At 46.2% G+C, this 20,622-nt stretch overlaps 2 protein-coding genes and 1 non-coding gene across 3 annotated transcripts; 2 read left to right on the top strand and 1 right to left on the bottom strand.

Moving 5' to 3' along the window:
- The first annotated feature begins 1,272 nt into the window (after window positions 1–1,272).
- On the top strand, window positions 1,273–1,378 carry LOC123072416 (small nucleolar RNA R71). Its single transcript, XR_006435124.1, has one exon. It is a non-coding gene; the product is annotated as a small nucleolar RNA R71 (small nucleolar RNA).
- Window positions 1,379–4,269: 2,891 nt separating this feature from the next.
- Window positions 4,270–8,746, top strand: LOC123155576 (uncharacterized). Its single transcript, XM_044573753.1, has 3 exons — window positions 4,270–5,584; window positions 7,551–7,667; window positions 8,246–8,746. The coding sequence occupies exon 1, from the start codon at window positions 4,375–4,377 to the stop codon at window positions 5,569–5,571; it is 1,197 nt and encodes a 398-aa protein (XP_044429688.1). The 5' UTR covers window positions 4,270–4,374; the 3' UTR covers window positions 5,572–5,584; window positions 7,551–7,667; window positions 8,246–8,746.
- Window positions 8,747–14,242: 5,496 nt separating this feature from the next.
- LOC123155656 (uncharacterized) lies at window positions 14,243–14,989 on the bottom strand. The gene has a single exon (XM_044573838.1). The coding sequence runs from the start codon at window positions 14,946–14,948 to the stop codon at window positions 14,382–14,384; it is 567 nt and encodes a 188-aa protein (XP_044429773.1). The 5' UTR covers window positions 14,949–14,989; the 3' UTR covers window positions 14,243–14,381.
- Window positions 14,990–20,622: the final 5,633 nt, after the last annotated feature.

Raw genomic sequence — 20,622 nt, 5'->3', positions numbered from 1 at the left:
AAGAAAGACTTTTCATGTGGCACATAACGGTGTTAGTGGCTAAACCTGACGAAAATGTCATGTAGAGAACAAAATAAAGTTTGGGTGTCATAATGGGAAGAAAAACTTTTTTGAGGCCAAAAAGGGAATCAAATTTTAAGAAAGGGCCAAATAAGGAATTCTCTCCATCGATGGACATGGGCGGAAGTTCGAGCTCCTCGCCATCCCCGGTCGCTCGGCAAGCCTCCGTGCCTGACCACGGCAGCCCGTCGTCCTCCGCGCTTGTCTAGGTCCATCGCCCTCTGCGCTCGCCCGCCCTACTCAGGACCTTTTCTCCCTGTCGGTGATGGGGTGCTCTTGCCCGCACCGCAGAGGCGGACACCCAAATCGGAGGCACATGCCACACACCACTCGAGGCAACAGTTGGCGTGTATGTCGGCGAAGGCGGGTTGTAGCCGCTTTGGCTGCAGTCCGCGTCCCCCGAGCAGGAGGGCGACCTCCTCTGTGACGTCTTGCGCCGGCCATTGACCTCGACGGAGATGGATGCCTACAGCCGCCGCTACAAGAATACCAAGCCACTTTGGCTCGGCAACGAGGAGTCCAAGTGGCTCGCGAAGGAGAAGGCCACCGCGCCGGCAAAAGGCGCCAGCCTGACGTCTTGCCAGGATCTGCTCGTCCGACAGCAGAGGCACCACCAGCGACAATGACGACGACAACCCTTCTCTGATCGTCGATGCCTACACCAAAGATTACTAATACTACCACAACTATAGATTGCCTACACCATCAAGCTTTATAGGAGTAATATCATTCTTTCTTCTTTGACTAAGCATGTGTACCTGTCCTGTCGGGTGACACTATTATTGGTATAACTGAAAAGAGCTAACAACATGGCTGTCAAATATTTCATTGTGGTAAATGCATCATTTCAGGTCTCGATTGAACCCAGCTTGATGGTGCTTAAACCTATTCATTATTGTCTCCCCGAGCTCGTCTTTATGCTGGTAGATACTAAATAGATCCATGTTTCCATGAATAACTTGTTCAACAGCTTTACCTTTTCATTCACCTTCTTAAATTCCTCCATGTCTTCGGCATGATACTTTTTTCCCGTGTATTTAACTAGTTTCTCAATATTCCATTTCTCCCTGGCAGTCATAATTTTTTCTATCAATTCTTTTCCTTCTTCAAGAGTAAGGGACATAAAGCATCGAGCTGCACTTAAATCAAGGATAGATTTAGTTTCATCGTTAATCACATGATAGAATATATGAAGTGTAACATGTTCTGCAAAAATCATGATTAGGGCAAAGATTCAAGAGTTTAGAATATCTCCCCAAGCTGCATATAGGTTATCTCTGATTTACTTGACAAAAGAAGTGAGCTCACTTCGGAGTTTTGCTATTTTAGAGCAAGGGGAAAAATTTAGCCATAAACTTCCCCATACATTTTCCAGCTGGTTGTGCTGCAATATTGTAATCTGTTATACCATTCTTCTACCTTTTCAAAGACGGGTTGAAGAGTTTCAATAAAACAAATTCTCTCGACACATCTTTGATTTTAAAAGTCACACATAAAGCATCAAGGAACATAAGATGTGCTTGAGGGTATTCTTCCTTAGTCCCTGAAAAGGCATGCTTTCCGACTTCCTGAATAAGATCACGGTCAATAATACTTAATGGCATAATTCGTAGGATAGACTATGGAAGATCTTGAACCCATATATAGAGCACAGTATCCCCTCACAAATTTTTCTTTCTTTCTGAGGAATCATCATTTATGCAAATAAAAGTATTAAGCTTCGTAGTTTGATATTTTGGTATTTTTTTTAATAATGGATCCTGAAGCTCTAGTGGAAAATGTTGAATATAATCTGGCAAATAAGTCTTCCTAGAAGGAGTAGAACCCATGTTAGTAATAGGAAGTATCTACAATAACAACACCTTAGAACAGTTATGAAACAAATACTCTGCGCTTCACTGCCCAGCAACAGTGCAAGAAAAATAATTGATGACCTGTAAGCCACACATGGTGGTGTAGACTTCCATGTAAGTATCCTAAAATAGTTATTGTCCCAACTAAGAGCGGAGGAGAGAACTTATGAGCAACGTTTCTGTCACACACAAGTTGTCATAGATCTTATGTAAAGTAACTCCTTGTGATTCTGTAGAGGCTATTAGTGTTCCAAGAGTCAAATAAACTAGAGTAGTGAATATGATGAGATGGTTGCAGCGAGAATAATAACGACTTGGAAGCAAAGAGCATAAAGTAAAGACTGGAAATAAAAGTGTTTTCCCGCAGTTGAGAAATTAGGTGCAGAGAGATTTTAGATCATGGTATACCTCAAGTGTGCCACTTCAATGGTAATCCCAGTTACCTTGCATCGTGAGTTTAATATTTTATTTGGTTGTTCTGCAGGCGGATCACCTTAGAGTTATGAAACTCTTCCTCGTGTGGTTGTATTCCACACTATGGTTCTGCTTTGACGTTGTCACAACGTGGTCGTTTTTATAATTAAGGTAGTTAAACTGAAACCATGCATTACGTTCGGTAGATAACCATCATCTCATATTGTCTTTGATCCTCATAAATGTCTACACATGTCACATTGGAGGGCGCAAACTCTCTGAACAATATGTGTTACCTGTTTAGGTCTTTAGATCATGTTATCTGGGCCCTTAAATTGGACAACACACATTTTTTTAGAAATGGAGGAGGACCCCCGGCCTCTACATCTGGATGATGCATGCAGCCACTTTATTAATTATTCACATAAGACCTTACAAAGTCATACACCAGTAAGACTAAAGCCACTGTCTAGGCAACATCTGTCGCTACTCCTATCCAATTGATAAAGGGATGCTGATTGTCTGGGCCTAATACAAAATAGACCTCACAGCCAAACCTAACATCTAAGACGTGAGGTCCGAACCAGGACGCCTACCGGGTATGGGGCATCCACCAGTCCGGCGCACTCCTCAACCAGGACACCTGTCGGGTATGAGGCCGCCGCAGCCACCTGCCACCAATCCATCTTCAGTGTTGTACTGCTACATCTACCTTGCCTGGTCTAGCTGCCGTCGACGCTACCACGACGTCAGACAAGCCACCATTCTGCGCTCGTCCATCATCACACGCCCACCGGCGAGACCCCGCTGCTCCATGCCGTCGAGACCCGCCGTCGTCGACGCAAGAGAAGGCACGCCACACCACCTCACGCCTCTTCCATCCGGCGCCGCTCCACAAACGATGCCCCCAAGAAGGAACACGACACCGCATCGCCGCCATCGTCCGATCCGGTGATCTTAGGATTTCTCCCGGAGCGGCACGAGCAGGTTGACGATAGTTGCTTGACGATGCCTTCATCAAGGTAACGACATAGACGCCACCATCGCCTGCCATGACCGGAGTCGGCTCGGTTTTCACCGGCGACTATGTCTCCCCAACTCGCCACCGGTGCTAATAGTAAGATCCAAGATCCGTCACTACGAGCCTGGCCAACCGCCTTCGGTGGAGAAGGCAGCCACCACCACCATGCTCGGGTCAAGAGACTCGGACGTCCTCGTGCCGCGAAGATAACCCAGGGGAGATCTCCTCTTGCCGTTGTTGAGACGAGGCGCGGCCGCAGTGGATCTCGATCTAAACCCCTCGGGCGCAGATCAGATCTCATCGCAGCCAAAATCTCATCCGCCCACGGCCGCCGGAGATCTCCTGGCCACCGCCAACCTGATGCGCACTGCCGTTGGAGGAGGAGGGAGATGGACGCCGCTGCCCCCACGCGTTACCGCCGGCCGAGGACTGCGCCGCCGCCTCCTCACCACAGGGGCTTCGCCCCGCGGCGTCCTCAGCGACGGTGGCGGTAGTGGGAGGCGATGGAAGGGGATGGCTGAGGGCGGTGTGGACGGGGACTCCCCGGAGGCACACATATCGTTCACCATAGTATAACAACTTACTAGACAAGTAATAAGACTACAAATACGAATGACAACATACAAGATAGGCACAAATGAATCTTACCATCACGGATTCACCTACATGCATCTCCCATGCCTGGGGAATTGCTCACACATAGGAAGGGAATAACTAATCATCATAGAGAATAAATTCATGAAAGTCATATCAATAATACTATAAAGATCCACAATAAGATGAATGATTAAACAAATCTCAATCTCCAGATGAGCGTGAATAGAGTTTTGATAAATCAAAAGAATGGGCATTTCTGACCCAAGCTGCCGCAGAAGCAGAGGGGGTGGCGAATTGGAGCAGACAGCCGGGTCAAAACTCAAAAGAAGAAAAGGAGAAGACCAGCAGCCCACAGAGCACAGGGCAGTCGCTTCGCTGGAAGCAGTCCACGGCAGTCCTCCCGCACCGCAACCAAAAGCCACACGCAGAATGCTCCGCCGCCTCTCCGGCGCCGCCGCGGGCGGGCTCCGCCGCTCCCTCTCCTCGTCCCGAGCCCCCTCGCGCCCCCCGTGGGCCCTCATCCAGCTCACCGACGTCGACAAGTCGGGGGCGCCGGCGCCGGGCGCGACCCTGCACCTCGACGCGCCCCCGTTTGTCACCGGCCTCACCGTCCCCGCCCACTTCATCCACCCGCGGCCCCTCCCCGACCCCGCCACCGGCGTGTACGGCTCCGTCCCGGGCCACGTCGCCGCCGCCAGCAGCCACGGCCTCCTCCTCGTGCGCTTCTGGGAGTCCCGCTTCCAGTTCGACGTCCCCGCCACCGGCGAGTCGATGCTCTGCGCGATCCGCGACCTGTCCTTCTTCACCGGCATGGACATCAACCCGGAGGTCACGCGCTTCGTCCTCAACCCGCTCAGCGGCGAGCTCTACCGCCTCCCGGACCTCGACGGCACCAAGAGGACCTCCATGTACCAGCACCTCGGCCTCCTCACCCAGTCCCAGGGCGGGCACGGACCCCCTGACAGGTATGCGGTAGCCGAGATGTTTACCATCGGCGGCAGCGGCAGGGAGGAGGACGGCTTCGTCTTGCGGCGGTTTCTCTCGGAGACGGGCAAGTGGGAAAAAATGGTGGGCTTGCCCTCCCCATTGCCTGCCGGTCGGCGGATGCACATCGACAGCGCCGTGGTGCCCTTCGGCGACCGCTTGTGGTGGATCGACGAGAGCTGGGGCGCCATCTCAGCGGACCCGCTCAGCGAGAGGCCGGAGCTCCGGTTCGTGGAGCTGCCCAGAGGGAGCGTGCTGCCTGACCTCGAAGGTGTGGTGTTCATGAGGAAACTCGAGCGCTACCGGCGGATGGGGGAAAGCGAGGGGAAGCTGCGCTACGTCGAGGTGTCCAAGGAGAAGCCGTATGTGGTCAGCTCCTTCTCCCTCGACGACGGTGGCAGCTCCTGGACGCTGGACCACGAGGTGGCCTTCACCACAGTTTGGGATGATGAACCCTTGAAGGAGATGCCGGCGATTGGCGCAATTGACCCACTGAACAGCCATGTTGTGTACCTTGTGTGCGGCAACCAGCTTCTTGGAGTCGACATGGAGAAGGAGAAGATAACAGGGAGCTCTCGTCTTGCTATACCCAGTGTCCCCATCCTACCCTGTGTCCTCCCGACGTGGCTGGAATCAAGCTAGATTCCCTCTGCAGGTACTAACACTCTCATCTCCTTGATCAGTTGTTTGTTTGACCCATATATGCAATTGTTAAACTAGGCGCCTTTCACCGTATCTTCTGAAATTATGTGCTTGCAGTCCTCTCCTCTGCATACAAATTGTGCTAGAATTTGGGAGTAAATTGAGATGTTTTTGAGGAACTGTAGTGCTCCCTTTCTATTGTGGTCAACTACAACTAGATATAAAAGGAGAAGTGCATCCAATTTAGGAAGAATAATGTATACTATACAATTGTCAGATTGGACACATTTTGTTTTAACTCATCTTCTGAAATTGTGTGCTTGGAAGCTTATGTAGGTCCTCTGTATATAAATTGTAGTATAATTTTGTTGGAAATTGGGTGAAATTGAGGTGAATTTGAGGAACAATAGTGATTGTAGCCTTTCTATTGTGGTTCAGCACTGCTAAACAGAAAGGGTGAAGTGCACAGACTAGGAAGAATATGATTTTGAAGGAGTAGAGCTAAAGCTTAGGTGTATGGCTTAGTCTGTTTTACTCTGTTCATGTGTATCTTCTTCTTTTGCTGCCCTTTAAACCTCATCAGAATAGGCCAAGCTCATCCTAGTGGCAGGCACAGCTCATGCCATTTGTGACTGCTTATTTTTATTACTGTCATTGGATTTCTGTGACTGCTGGGCCGTGTGCATCCATGGATGCAGAGGCCAGGAGATTTGAACTTCCTTTCTGAAAAAAATATGGAGAATATCAACCTATTAACTTGTGTTGGTAGGTAAAGGTTACCCTGATACTTCACATCGGAAGAATTAGGTGCCTTTCACCTTATCTTCTGAAATTATGTGCTTGCAGTCCTCTCCTCTGTACACAAATTCTGCTAGAATTTGGGAGTAAATTCAGATGTTTCTGAGGAACTGTAATGCTCCCTTTCTATTGTGGTCAACTACAACTAGATATAAGAGGAGAAGTGCATCCAAGCTAGGAAGAATAGAGTATACTATACAATTTTCAGATTGGGCACATTTTTTGTTTTAACACATCTTTTGAAATTGTGTGCTTGGAAGCTTATGTAGGGTCCTCTGTATATAAATTGTACTATAATTTTGTTGTAAATTGGGTGAATTTAAGGAACAATAGTAATTGTAGCCTCTCTATTGTGGTCCACCATTGCTAAATAGAAAGGGACATCGCCGTAAAAAATAAATAAGAATGGAGAAGTGCAGCCAAGATAGTGAAAGGCTGAGTCTGTTCTAGTCTGTTCATTTGATCTTCTTATTTTGCTGCCTTTTAAACTCCATCAGATCGGCCAAGCTCATCCTAGTGGCAGGCACAGCTCCTGTCACTTGTGACTGCCTATTTTTGTTACATTTATTGTTTTTTTGTGTGACTGCTCGGCTGTGTGCATCCAAGGACGCAGAGGCCAGGAGGTTTGAACTTCCTTTTCAATAAAAATATGGAGAAAATATCAGCCTATTAACTTGTGTTGGTAGGTAAAGGTTTCCCTGATACTTCAGCGAGTTGTCATACCTTGTGCATCCTATACCAATGATTCCATTATGTATTGCTCAGTATCTGAATCATGTCGATGTTTAAATATTTGAAACATACTTTATAATGTATACAAGCCTTCCTCTCATGCACAATGTGGACATGTTCCCCGACCATTGCTGCTGGGAGCTTGATGGCATCTTGCCGCGTGTCCTTCCCTTTTAATGCTGCTCCTTAGAGGTCTACACAGCCTTGTATTATCATTTCGGACCAGTGATTGCTGTATCCTTGTTTTTGGAAGTGTCATGTCACTTCACCCATATCGTGTATCAAAACAGCGTAGGGAACATGGTATTTTTTTTATTGTTTTGATTCGACACTTATGCATTTCATTCATCTAATTACTGTAACCTGTTCTGCCATTTCAAGCCATGTATACTATTCAGAGAAATGTACACATTGTAATTGACTGTTTATTCTTGTTTGCATGGTTGAAGATTGGAGCAAGAAGACCGCTGCGAAAAGGGAGACATCGCCTGACATGGTCAAAAAGGAGACTTTGCATGTAGAAGTAGAGCTGATGAATTGAAGTGTATCAGCTAATTCCTATCTTGGTACTTTCGCATAACCTATCTTCATGTATTATCCATCACAGTCCATTTCTCTTGCAATGTCAGCAGTGTGTTATTTGGAAAAATAAGTACTATTTGGTGCACATGTCTGCCAGCTGCCAATTCTATTGAGTAACACTAGTTTTTAATTCACCTGAGCGATTTATTATTACAAATTTAAAGTTCAGAGTGTTTCAGCAACTGATCTTTGCTAAACTGTTTCAAAGATTATGGTGAACCCTCTTGCTTCATTTGTTGTCGCAACAGAAAATAAACATAGCATATTGCAGCGTTCATATGGCATCTCATATTTTTTTTTTTTGAATTTTTTGGCATCTCATTTCTGTAACTGTTCCAAAACAATGTGGATGGGAATGTGCTTGTGCTGTTATTTATGTCTGAACTCATGTTTCTGTTTACTTGTACTTATATGGACCTCAGGAAGAAAACAGTGGGAAAAAAACACAGTTGTTTTCATGTCATTCATTCCCTCCATAGGAGTATCCAGATGTCCCTAGTGTTTAAACCGTTTTCAAAATTATTGCAAAGAGACTCATGTTTACAATTCGTCCGCTTTGCAGGCATCAGACCAGAGTTGTTTTGGAGGCTTAGGATGGTAGTTTCCTGACATCTCATTTTGGGGGACTGCTGTGAGGTTCATGTTTGTGCGATAGCTGGAAACGTCTTAGCCTGTTGAGGCCGACGGGTTCGTGTTATATAGAGTTGGGGCGCACCTCCCAACCATAGCGCATACATTGTTGAGATTACATGAGGGAATGAGATATTCAAGGAAGAGATAGAACTTGGAGATCAAGGAAAATAATCTATCTCTATCTATCCATCCTAACTACCTCATGCAGCCGGGTGGACCTCATGGCGCACGGGTGGTGCAACCACATTGCGTTCAACACCCTCCCGTAATCACAGCTTCATTAAGTTGAGATTATGCTTGAATTCCTCAAAACTTCTTGAGGGCAAAGGCTTTGTAAATCCATCTGCAAGTTGATCCTTTGAATGCACAAATCGAATATCAAGTTGCTTTTGAGTAACTCTTTCTCTGACAAAATGAAAATCTATCTCTATGTGCTTTGTTCTAGCATGGAACACAGGATTAGCAGAAAGATAAGTAGCTCCAAGATTGTCACACCATAGACATGGAGCTTGTTTACTTTTTACCCCAAGCTCTTTCAACATAGACTGAACCCATATGATTTCAGCTGTAGCATTTGCCAATGCCTTGTACTCTGCCTCAGTGCTTGACCTGGATACAGTAGCCTGTTTGCGTGCACACCATGATATTAAGTTAGGTCCAAAAAAGACTGCAAACCACCTGTTGAGCGTCTGTCATTCAGACACCCTGCCTAGTCTGAATCAGAAAAGGCACTGACAAGAGTAGAAGATGACTTGCTGAAATTTAGACCTATACTGAGAGTGTGTTTAACATATCTGACTATACGCTTGGCAGCTGTCAAGTGAACATCAGTAGGTGCATGCAAAAACTGGCAGACTTTGTTGACAGCAAAAGATAAATCTGGTCTGGTAAGAGTTAGATATTGAAGAGCTCCTACGAGACTTCTATACTTCGTGCTATCTTCCTGACTCAAAATTTTACCTTCTGCAAGAGACAATTTTTCGGAGCTGGATAATGGAGTGAGTGAGGGTTTACAACCTTGCAATCCTGCTCTTTTAACCAGATCAGCTGCATATTTTGCTTGAGAGAGATGAAGTCCATTTTGATGTTTCTTTACCTCAATCCCAAGAAAGAAGTGCAAGTCTCCAAGATCCTTTAATGCAAACTCTGCACTTAGATCCTTTAAGAGTCCTCTGATTGCTTCATCAGATGAGCTTGTCACAATTATGTCATCAACATAGATGAGAACAAATATACACGTATTTGACTTGTTGTAAATAAACAATGACATGTCTGATTTAGAAGGAACAAATCCAAGTTTTTGCATCTTGTGACAGAGGCGAGAATACCATGCCCTTGGAGCTTGTTTTAACCCATATAGGGCTTTATCAAGTTTACACACATAAGAAGGAGTACTCTTACTTTCAAACTCAGGAGGTTGTCTCATGTACACATCCTCTTCCAGAACACCATGGAGAAACGCATTCTTCACATCAAGCTGCCTGAGACTCCATCCTCTGGAAACAGCAATAGACAAAACGAGACGAATTGTGGCAGCTTTTACCACAGGACTAAAAGTATCTTCGTAGTCTATGCCATATCGTTGCTTAAAACCTTTTGCAACGAGTCTAGCCTTAAACGGTCAATGGTTCCATCAGATCTCCTCTTAATTCTGAAAACCCATTTGCAATCAATTAAATTTTTACCTTGCTGTGGTGGAACCAGATGCCATGTTTTATTTTCCTTGAGTGCCATGTATTCCTCATTCATTGCCTTCTTCCACTTATCATCACAAAGTGCTGCAGCAAGAGTTTTTGGTTCATCTGGTTCTCCTGTGGAACAGACCAAACCATATTTAGTCATATGTTTATAATTTACGGGTTGAGTTACCCCTTGTTGCAGTCGTGTACGCCGTGATGGTGGAGCCACAAGATCTGTAGTCACAGAGGATCCAGGGTGCTGCGCAGAATTGTCCGCTGCTGATCCCGAGGCGGATCCTGTCGCTGCAGCCGCACTAGTGCCCGATGAAGATCCTGTCGCCACAGTGGCGCCAGCGCCCGCCGGGTCGCCCTGATCATCTGTGGCAGACGGCTGAAGCGCGGCGTCTGCACTTGGCACAGAGAATCCCGAGCCCCGCGCCTCTGCGCGCACGCCGGTCGGTCGGCTGCTCGTGGCGGGGCCCGCTGGACCCGCGTCCTCCCTGGCACGCGCCAAGTCCCGCCGCTTGTACGTGACGGGTTGGGCTCCATACCGAGCGCTAGTTGGAGGAGACCGCGTGTCAGGCACAGGGTCGCAGCGGCGGGAGTCTGGCTCAGGGGCGCGAGCGCCTGCGCCTGTGGTGCCTGATCCCGAGGAGGATCCTCCCTCCTGCGTCGTTATCGATCCCGAGGTGGATCCAGTCGCCTGCACCGCTGCTGATCCCGAGGCAGATCTGTCCCCTGCCACGGGACACATGGGATATAGCCCAAATTTTTCTCTATTTACGTCATTTTCTTCGCCGTTTTCTCTGCCGTTTTCACCTGTTGCATCAACACAGGACTCATGCATGCCATTAGATGAGTTAGCCAACAGTTGATCATCACTATTTTGTCCCCCTTGATCAAAGCTAGTGAGATGAGGAGGCAAGAGAAGAATTTCTTCCCGAAGAAGTGCGCCGGCATTAGGGTGGAGAACAGCAAAAGGGAACTTAGTTTCATCAAAAACGACATCACGGGATATGTAAACACGTCCATTGGAAACATCCAGACACTTGACTCCCTTATGCTGAGCACTATAGCTAAGGAACACGCACTGTTTTGAGCGAAACATCAGTTTACGAGTATTGTAGGGACGTAGGTTTGGCCAACACGCACACCCAAAAACACGTAGAGACTTATAGTCTGGTTTTGTGTGAAGAAGCCTTTCTATAGGAGTTTCATGGTGAATGACACGACCAGGAAGCATGTTTATGATATGGACGGCAGTGAGAAACGCTTCATCCCAAATTTTGAGAGGCATGGAAGCGCCGGCCAAAAGAGCAAGGCCAACTTCAACGATGTGGCGATGCTTGCATTCAGCTGACCCATTTTGCTGGTGAGCATGTGGGCATGACACGTGGTGTGAGATTCCAAGTGTCTGGAAGGAGTTCAACTTTTCGTACTCCCCTCCCCAGTCGGATTGGACAGCAATAATTTTACTGTCAAACTTTCGTTCAACTAGAGCTTGAAAGTTTTTGAAAACTTGAAACACATCAGAACGTTTCTTTAAGAGATAGATTCAAGAGAATTTGCTATAGTCATCGATAAAACTGACATAGTAGTTGTGTCTACCAACAGAAGTGGGAGCAGGGCCCCAAACATCAGAAAAAATCAACTGTAATGGTTTGGTAGAAATGCTGATAGAGATTGGGTAAGGCAACTGATGACTCTTAGCTTTCTGACATGAATCACAAATTATTTCATTATGATGCTCACCAACAAACGGGAGTTTATTTTTCCTAAGCAACTTTTCAACTAAAGAAAAAGACGCATGTCCTAAACGATCATGCCAACATGTGGATGACAGCTTGATAGCACCACAAGCTTATTTATTTTGTCTTCGAAACTCCGAAATCAACGGGTAAAGGCCGTCAATGCATCTACCTCGATAGAGAATTGTCCTCGTTGCCTGATCCTTGATAAAAAAATAATAAGGATGAAATTCCAAAAAAACATGATTGTCAAGGGCAATACGATGGACAGAAAGAAGACTTTTATTAGCATTAGGGACATGCAGAATTTTCCTAAGATGAATGTTGCGATGAGGGGCACGAAATATTGAGTGACCAAAGTGACTTATACTCATACCTTCTCCGCTGGCAGTATGGATTTGATCCTTGCCGTGGTACTTTTCCTTCATGGTGACTTTCTCGAGCTCATTGGTGATGTGATTAGTGGCTCCGCTGTCGACGTACCAATTGGTGTCGACGCCATAGGAGCCATCGGCCGCTGCAGCAACTTTCTCCTCATCTTGCGAGTCGTAGTCGTCCTCATCATACCTGTACCAGCAGTCCTTCGATGTGTGGCCAGGCTTGCCGCAGATCTGACACCGAGGAGCGTCGGGGCGGTTCCTACCGCCACCACCAGTGCCGCGGCCTCGGCGACCACGGCCTCCAGATTGAGGTGGCGTGGGGCCACGGTTGCCGCCGCCGGACCTGCCCTTGGTGCGAGAGGAGCCACGCGAGCGGGAGCCGCCACCCCGTCCACGAGTGGCCATGTTTGCGGACGACTTGAAGCCGCCGCCGCCAGATCCTTGGAACTGTGCCATGCGTTGATCAAAATTTGACAGCATGGCAAAAAGCTCATCAAGGGTTACCTGACTCACGCGGGCGTCTAGGGCAGAGACGAGTGGCTGATAGTCAGCGTCGAGCCCGTGGATGATGTCGGAGGCCAGTTCATCGTCGGGGATCGCCTTTCCCGTGGCTGCGAGTTCGTCGGCGTAGCCGCGCATGGCGGCGAAGTAGGAGGCGACGGAGAGGTTGCCCTTCTGCGCATTGATGAGGGAGGTTCGGATGTTGTTGATGCGGCTGGCGGACTGCGAGGAAAACATGCCGGCGAGCGTCGTCCAGAGCGCGCCCGCGGTGGTGACCGTGGTCACCGTGAGCAGCACCTCGTGCGTCAGATTGTTCAGCAGGTATCCGAGAACCTGCTGATCCTCCCTGACCCAGATTGGGTGGAGAGGGTTGGGCGATGATTCCTCCTTGCCTTCCTTGGTGGTGACGAGGAGTCTCGCCGGCTCCGGCTGAGTGCCGTCGACGTAGCCGAAGACACCGGCGCCACGCAGCTGGGGGATCACTTGCGTGCGCCATAGCACATAGTTTGTGCGCGTCAGCTTCTCGGTAACTTGGCCATTGAGGTTGGCTTGGGAAGCGCCGGAGGATGAAGACATGGCTAGGACTAGATGGAGTTTGTTTGGAGCTTAGATGGGAAAAGGATGGCTCTGACTACCATGTGCGATAGCTGGAAACGTCTTAGCCTGTTGAGGCCGACGGGTTCGTGTTATATAGATTTGGGGCGCACCTCCCAACCATAGCGCATACATTGTTGAGATTACATGAGGGAATGTGATATTCAAGGAAGAGATAGAACTTGGAGATCAAGGAAAATAATCTATCTCTATCTATCTATCCTAACTACCTCATGCAGCCGGGTGGACCTCATGGCGCACGGGTGGTGCAACCACATTGCGTTCAACAGTGTTTACAACTTGCTCAGCCACACTTTGGGCAAATTCTGATGGATGTCTTGCATTTTTTTTACATGGCTCAGTGTTATGTCCTTTGAACTTTGGATGGATCAGTATCTTTTAGAAGGTGATGTTAGGGCTATTAGCGTCTTGCCTTAGACTGTTCTGGGATCTTGTTATCATCAGCTATTACATGTATGCCGTTGCGGAATCTGGAGTTTAGCTTAATCCTTGGCATTGTAATGTTGAGAGGAACCTGTATATTGGAGGGGTTTATTAAGCTGCTTGAAGTGTTGCTGTCTTGCTGATCTTGGAGACTTGGAACCCTGGCGTGCTATGCAACGGATAACTCAGTGCTGTATGCTTGATCCGTGCCAGTTTTCTCCCCTTCCTTTAAGAAGCTGTGAGTTTTGAGCTGTAAAGATGGTAAAGCTGCTGCTCTTGCGTGGGCACAAACTGTCCATTTTACTACTGCTCTTACCGCTACGTGATTTCTTCAGTCTTGGGAAACTGGGAAGAGGAGTAGGATAGTACGGATGAGTGATCACTGATCAGCGTGTGCCCTCGCGTTGTGCTTCATGTCAGGGTGATCAGCGTGCGCCAGCAAGTAACCACGGAAAACAATTCTCTTGTCCTCGACTAGACTCAAAAGCGGCCCTTGTGTCTGGTGATCTTGGGGTGATCTTGGATCACAGTTTAGAGGCGCATGCTACAGCATTCCAGAAAGATGACATGTTTCAATCAATTTTTTGCCAGTAGGTTTTTTATCATCTGAAACACCTTGCAACCAAATCTAGACAACTACAAATACCACCGCATATGGTCGGGTTACCACCGAATTATTACCAACCCAAAATCCACATCTCCACATCCAGGCAGGCATACTACAATTTTGGAAAAGAAAGCCCTCCCAGGATGAAAGCGAGCAAGATCCTCTCCCTGTCCGCCTCCACCGTGCGGCGGAGCACGTCGCCGTCGACGAGCTGGAGCTTCCGCGCGCAGTGATCCACCGAGGCGAGGGCGCCCTCCCAGAAGCGCCGGAAGTCCGCGAGCGAGCAGGCCTTGAGCGCGCCTTCCATGGCGGCGACGTCCGCGTGCGCGAAGCCGTACATGTCCACGCAGCTCTGGTACACCGCCCGCGCGTCCTCGGAGATCTTCGGGTCCTGCGCCAGCTTCTTGCCGGCGCTCTCGGTGGCCTCGGACGACTGGAGGGCGGCCCTCACGGCGATGACGCCGTAGGCGCTGGCCGTGAGGCCGTCCCGTGCGCCGCGCAGCGTCTGCCGGCAGAGCTCCAGCTCGCGCTGGCCCTGCCAGGCGCTCGTCTTGTGGCACGCGTCGGCGACGGACATGGACGGGTCGCCGGCGCATGCGGTGGCGTCGGTGCTGCCGGAGAGCAAGGAGATGGCCCCGAGAGATACCGCGACGACGCAGATGATTGGTGTGTTCTTCATGTTTGCTCGATCTCTGTATAAACCTATGCGCGCTCTGCAACCTCTGTGTGTATGGGAAGGAACACAAGGATGGCTTTTATAGAACGGCCCTGCCAAGGAGTGTAGTAGCCAAACTGAAAATATACTGTACATGCAGCATATCTAGAGCAATTAATGCGTATCATTATGCAGCAAGCTGTAGAAGCCAATGAATCTTTAATATCAATGTGTAGCATTAGTTTTCGGGTGTGGCTAGTATCTCTAATCTAAATGAGAATTAAATGTGTAGCATTAATCTTAATCTAGCTCACCTGAGTACATATTTATCTTTCCTGCTTCCTTTTTTTTCACTTTTATATTTTTCCCATTTTTACGTTTTATTCTTGAATTTTTTGTTGCATTTCTATTTTAAAACAATACCGAATACAGTAGTGGATGGCAGTAACCTATAGAGCCCAATAAATGCTTAAAATCAATGTGTAGCATTAGTTTATGGGTGTGCCTATCTCTGATCTAAATGAGAATTAAATCTCATCTAGCTCACTTGAGCATATATATTTTTTCTCCCCCCTTTTCCATTTTATTTCACTTCTATATTTTTTTTCTCATTTTATGTTTATTATTGACCTTTTTTGCATTTCTATTTTAGAAAATATGCAAATGCAGTAGTGGGTGGCATGTGGACATACCGTTGAGCACGGCCGGGCAGTTGTGCAAGTGTAGTTACGCACGGCGCGGAAAAAATAAAAATAGACCCAGATAAAGTAATTCAGTAAAAGGGAAAAGGAAGAAAAACAATCATTAATGCGTATCATTATGCAACAAACTATAGAGTCCAATAAATTTTTAAAATCAATGTGTAGCATTAGTTTATGGGTGCCACTATCTTTGTTCTAAATCAGAATTAAATCTTATCTAGCTTACTTGAGTATATATATTTTTCTTTGCTCCTTTCCCATTTTCTTTCATTTTTTTCTCATTGGAGGGTAAGGGGAAGGGAAGAGAGAGGAAGGAGGCCGCGGAATAGGACGGGAGCTCGTTGGAGGGTAAGAGGAAGGGAAGGGAGAGGAAGGAGGCTGCGGCGGCTGCTGGAGCGAGCTCCGGCGAAAAAGGACGGCTCCAGCCAGAGCGGGATCCAGCGCAGCTATCCTTCCTTGCATTGGGCTAGAGGAAGAGGGGATCGGGATGAGGTGGACAAGTGGCCGGGGTTTGTTCAAGAGCAGAGAGCTGCAGATAAGCTCACAAAGGAGATGAAGTGGTGGCGGGTCCCATGGGGACACGCGTCACACGAGGGATGTGGTCGACGAGCAAGTAGAATCTGCCGGTTGAAGGGAATAATTTCCCTTTTCTTAAGCATGTGCCGAAAGCTATATCCGATGGTGTGTAAATAAATTTAAAGATTATTTCGATCGACATCGGATAACATAGCATGTTTAAGTAGGCAATGCCATTTCTCGGAAGTGAGTTCATCAAATCCTACTAAATTATCCCAATTTTTCCCATAATTTTTGGACGGCATAATGCAGCGTGTCGTACCAGGTGAAGATATACATGGAACATTCACCATTTAGCGTTTTGTTCTGTCAAGATTGAAAATGAATAGATTGAAAGTTTCTTCGGTAAAAAAGGATAACTTGATGTATATACATGCATTCATTGGGTTGTGAGTGTACGTGCAATGTGTTTCTAAAAAAATCCAAGAAAGAAAAGCAGGCCACGTACGCTGCCGGATCTAGTAAAAAACCTGGCTGCTGGCAGGGCGAGACAGAAAGAGAAGCGGCTCCTCATCCAGCCCGGTGCCGCGCGCCGCCGGACTTCCATCACCATCTCCTCGTCTCCAAGCGCAGCCGCCCGCTGCCTCTTCCCTACACGTACGCGTGTGCCTATTCCATCTCCTCGTTCTCGCCTCGCCCCTCCATTACCGTCAGTCAGTCTCCAAGCGCAGCAGTCGACCAGATGCTCCCGCGCGCTGTTCATCAGCAGATGCATATATGCAGGTATTGCTCTTGTTTGAATTGATCTCTCAGTTGTCCCTCCGTGATTCACATCTTTGCCGGCGCCCTTGTTGCCAAGGGTGATAGATACACCAAGTAATTCGCGTTCTGACGGCCCTCGATAACTAATCAGGAACTGGAGGAACGTAGGAATTTGCTGCAACAGTTGTTATTCAGTCTAGACTTTGTGAAGAGGACGATGCATCGTCGGTTTCTGAACGTGATAGCGCAGGACGTGAACACTCGCGTGAACTCGCTCTACCTCGTCGACCCGTGGAAGCACCTCTTCCACCCGCCATCATCAACAACAGGAAATAATAAACGGTTTTGCTGAAACTCAGCTAGCTGAGTTTTAATTATGGTCTCAATCACCTTTTTAACCGTTCGATCGTCACGCATCAGATTGTAGTATTGTGCGGTATGTCCGAGCGACGCGTCTCTAGTCTCGTACGGTAGCCCATGTGCATGAGTACTAGTAGTTTTTTTTGTTTTTTATTTACGGAGGTGGGCTGTATGGGCTGTTCTTCTTCTTCTTTACCAATTCAAAAAAGAGAAAAAGGATATGATCCAAGGATGTGAATCGTTGCTAGCTGTTTGCATTCTTCCGTGCATGTTATTGTCACTTCTTTTCTTTTTTTAATCATGCTATTGTCATTTGTTGACCGTAGCTTCCAGGGGTCAACTCTTTGTAATGACTTTCTTTCTTCTTCTTTTCTCTCATGATTAATTGTTTTTTTTATTTCACTATATGTTGTAGAACATTATTCCACTCTTCTCCCTTTTCCTAATTTAGTGTATTCATTTTGTTTTTAGCTTAATATTCATTTGTTACCATAGATTGAAAAATTGATTGTTCAGCAATTTCACTATTTTTTTAGTTTTTCTCTTCCATTTTTGTTTCCTATTTTCATCTTTTAATTTATTTTTTATTCCTCATTCTTACTTAATCTTTTTTTGTCATTTTTGTTTTTATTCTAATGATATCAAAGCTCATGCCTCCTTCTAAGTAGAAATGTCTTTTCCAAGCGTTTTTCAGTCAAACTTTTTGTGTGACCAAAGTTTTTAAGTCCATTCACAACTACAAGTTTTTCAAATTGGGTCGTAATTGCAATCTATGAAGTCGGGGTTGCAAGTGTTAGTTTTTAGATGGAATCGCAACCGTGTAGTTTCAAATGTGGCATCGACTGCAGGCTTTCAAGTTAGTGTTGTAACTGCAAGTTTTCAAATCTTGTCACAGTTGCAAATTTTCAAGTCGGGTTGCAACTAAAAAATTTCATGTGGGGTTGTAACTGCAACTATTCAAAGTCGAGTCGCAACTGCAAATTTTTCAAAATTGGGTCACAACTAAAAGTTTTCAAAATTGGGTCACAACTACAAGTATTCAAAATCGGCTCGCAACTGCAAGTATTCAAAGTCGGGTCGCAATTGCAAGTTTTCAAAGTCGGGTTGCAACTGCAAGTATTCAAAGTCGGGTCGCAACTGCAAATTCTAAAAGCCGTGTCGCAACTTCAAGTTTGCAAAGTCGGCTCGCAACTGCAAGTTTTCAAAGCCAGGTCGCAACTGCATGTCTTCAAAGTCGGGTGGCAACTGCAAGTATTCAAAGCCGGGTGGCAACTGCAAGTTTTCAAAGCCGGATCGCAATTGCAAGTTTGCATAGCCAGGTCGCAACTGCAAGTTTTCAAAGCCAGGTCGCAACTGCATGTTTTCAAAGTCGGGTGGCAACTGCAAGTATTCAAAGTCGGGTCGCAACTGCAAGTATTCAAAGTCGGGTCGCAACTGCAAGTTTTCAAAGCTGGGTCGCAACTGCAAGTTTTCAAAGATGGGTCGCAATTGCAAGTTTTCAAAGTCGAGTCGTAACTGCAAGTTTTCAAAGTCAGGCCGCAACTGTATGTTTCCAAAGTTGGATGGCAACTGCAAGTATTCAAGTGGAGTCGCAACTGCAAGTATTAAAAGAGGGGTGCAAGTGCAAGTTTTAAAGTCAGGTGGCAACTGCAAAGTTTCATAGTTGGGTCACAACTACAAGTTTTCAAGTGGAGACGCAACTGCAAATTTTCAAATTGGGTTGCAGCTGCAAGTTTTCAAGTGGAGCCGTAACTGAAGTTTTCAAGTGAGTCGCAAGAGTTTTGGGTTGCAACTGCAAGTTTTTAATGGGGTTGTAAGTGCAAGTTTTCAAGTGGAGTCGCAACACAAAGTTTTGAAGTGGATTGCAAAGTTTTGGGTTGCAATTGTAAGTTTTCAAGTGGGGTCGCAACTGCAAGTTTTCAAGTTAGGGTCGCGACTGCAAGTTTAAAATGAGGTCGCAATTGCATGTTTCAAGTCGGGCCATACCTTTTTGAAAAAAAATCTTGGTTATTTTTCTCTAAAATATTGTTACTACTCACTCTTCTGTAGGGTCGATTTTGCCTTCTCCTATAGGGTCTTTTCTTCGTGTGATGACAAACCAATCTAGATAGTGTTTTTTGTTTGTTTGTGTACATAGCTAATCAAAATCAATCCCAACCCAGCAACAATAGGAGATGGTCCGCCCGGGCAAAGAAATAGCAACCAATTCCCCACAGACAAACTGCAAAATCCATCATATTTGAAACAATTTGATAGTTTTTTAATAAATAAATAATGCATGGAACAAAACCGGGATAGATCCTGTGCACCAGAGATATCATGCTGGTGATTACTGCAGAACTGAGTAAAAACTGAAAAAACAACGAAGAAAACACACTATTTTTTAGGACAGCGAAGAAAACACTAAAAAACTGTGTTATGGCAAGTAAAAAAACTGTGCTTCTCTTATGGACTCGTATGCTTGCGACAGGAGAACAGAAGGCCAAGCCCAAAAAACCAACAGGACATGTGCAAATCCTGGGGAGAAGAAAAAAGTCTAGCCAACATGTATGATGATGTCATGTGAATGAGACCATAGACAAATCTCAGCTAGCTGAGTTCCAGGTGCTCCCTTTCTGAATTATAAATTGGCCATTGTTACCAGTGTTTTTAACCTTTTTAGGATATCAGAGGTGGAATTTGGCATCGCCAGAGAATCTGATGTATTTTATTGATTGCATTGGTCATGAGATTGTCTATCATGTAAAAAAATGGTTTTGCCGATCTAATTGATGTCAGCATATAGACATGCAATTGTCCTGTTGAATGACTAAATGTTGTTCCAATTCAAGTCCTGATGCAACGATGAAACATATACTGCTCTTGTTGCTTTGTGTCATTTTTATTTAAGTTCTTGTATCTATTAATTGAAGGAACCATTTCAACAAGAAACAAGGCCGATTGCAAAAAGAAGACTTTGGCAGACATGCTGGTTCGCGTAGACAGCTAACTTATCTCCGGTACACTCTCTTAAGTAACTCTTTCTTGTTTGGGTACCCTTCTTGATTCGTTTGATATCTTGTCATATCTTGTTCCTTCTTGTCGCATGATTCTGCATTTCTCCTACACTGCCCATAAAATGTGTTACTTGCACAAGCAACAAAGTTTTGGTAATGTTTCGAAATCACTATGTTTAATAATTATACTCCACCATTGTTATCCTTAGATCCAACTTGTCAGGATTGTATGCACAAACTTTGGCTAATTACAGGACAGGGCACTTCCTTTCCTACAATCATGCTGCACTTTTAGATGAACAAAAATTTGATGCTTGAATATGTTGGGACTAGCTAGTCAATGAACCGGTAGCACGGCGACTG

Source organism: Triticum aestivum, chromosome 1A (assembly GCF_018294505.1).
Source record: "Triticum aestivum cultivar Chinese Spring chromosome 1A, IWGSC CS RefSeq v2.1, whole genome shotgun sequence".
Taxonomy (NCBI): Eukaryota; Viridiplantae; Streptophyta; class Magnoliopsida; order Poales; family Poaceae; genus Triticum; species Triticum aestivum.
Note: the sequence above shows the minus strand (reverse complement) of the source record. Positions and strands in the feature narration are given on the sequence as shown.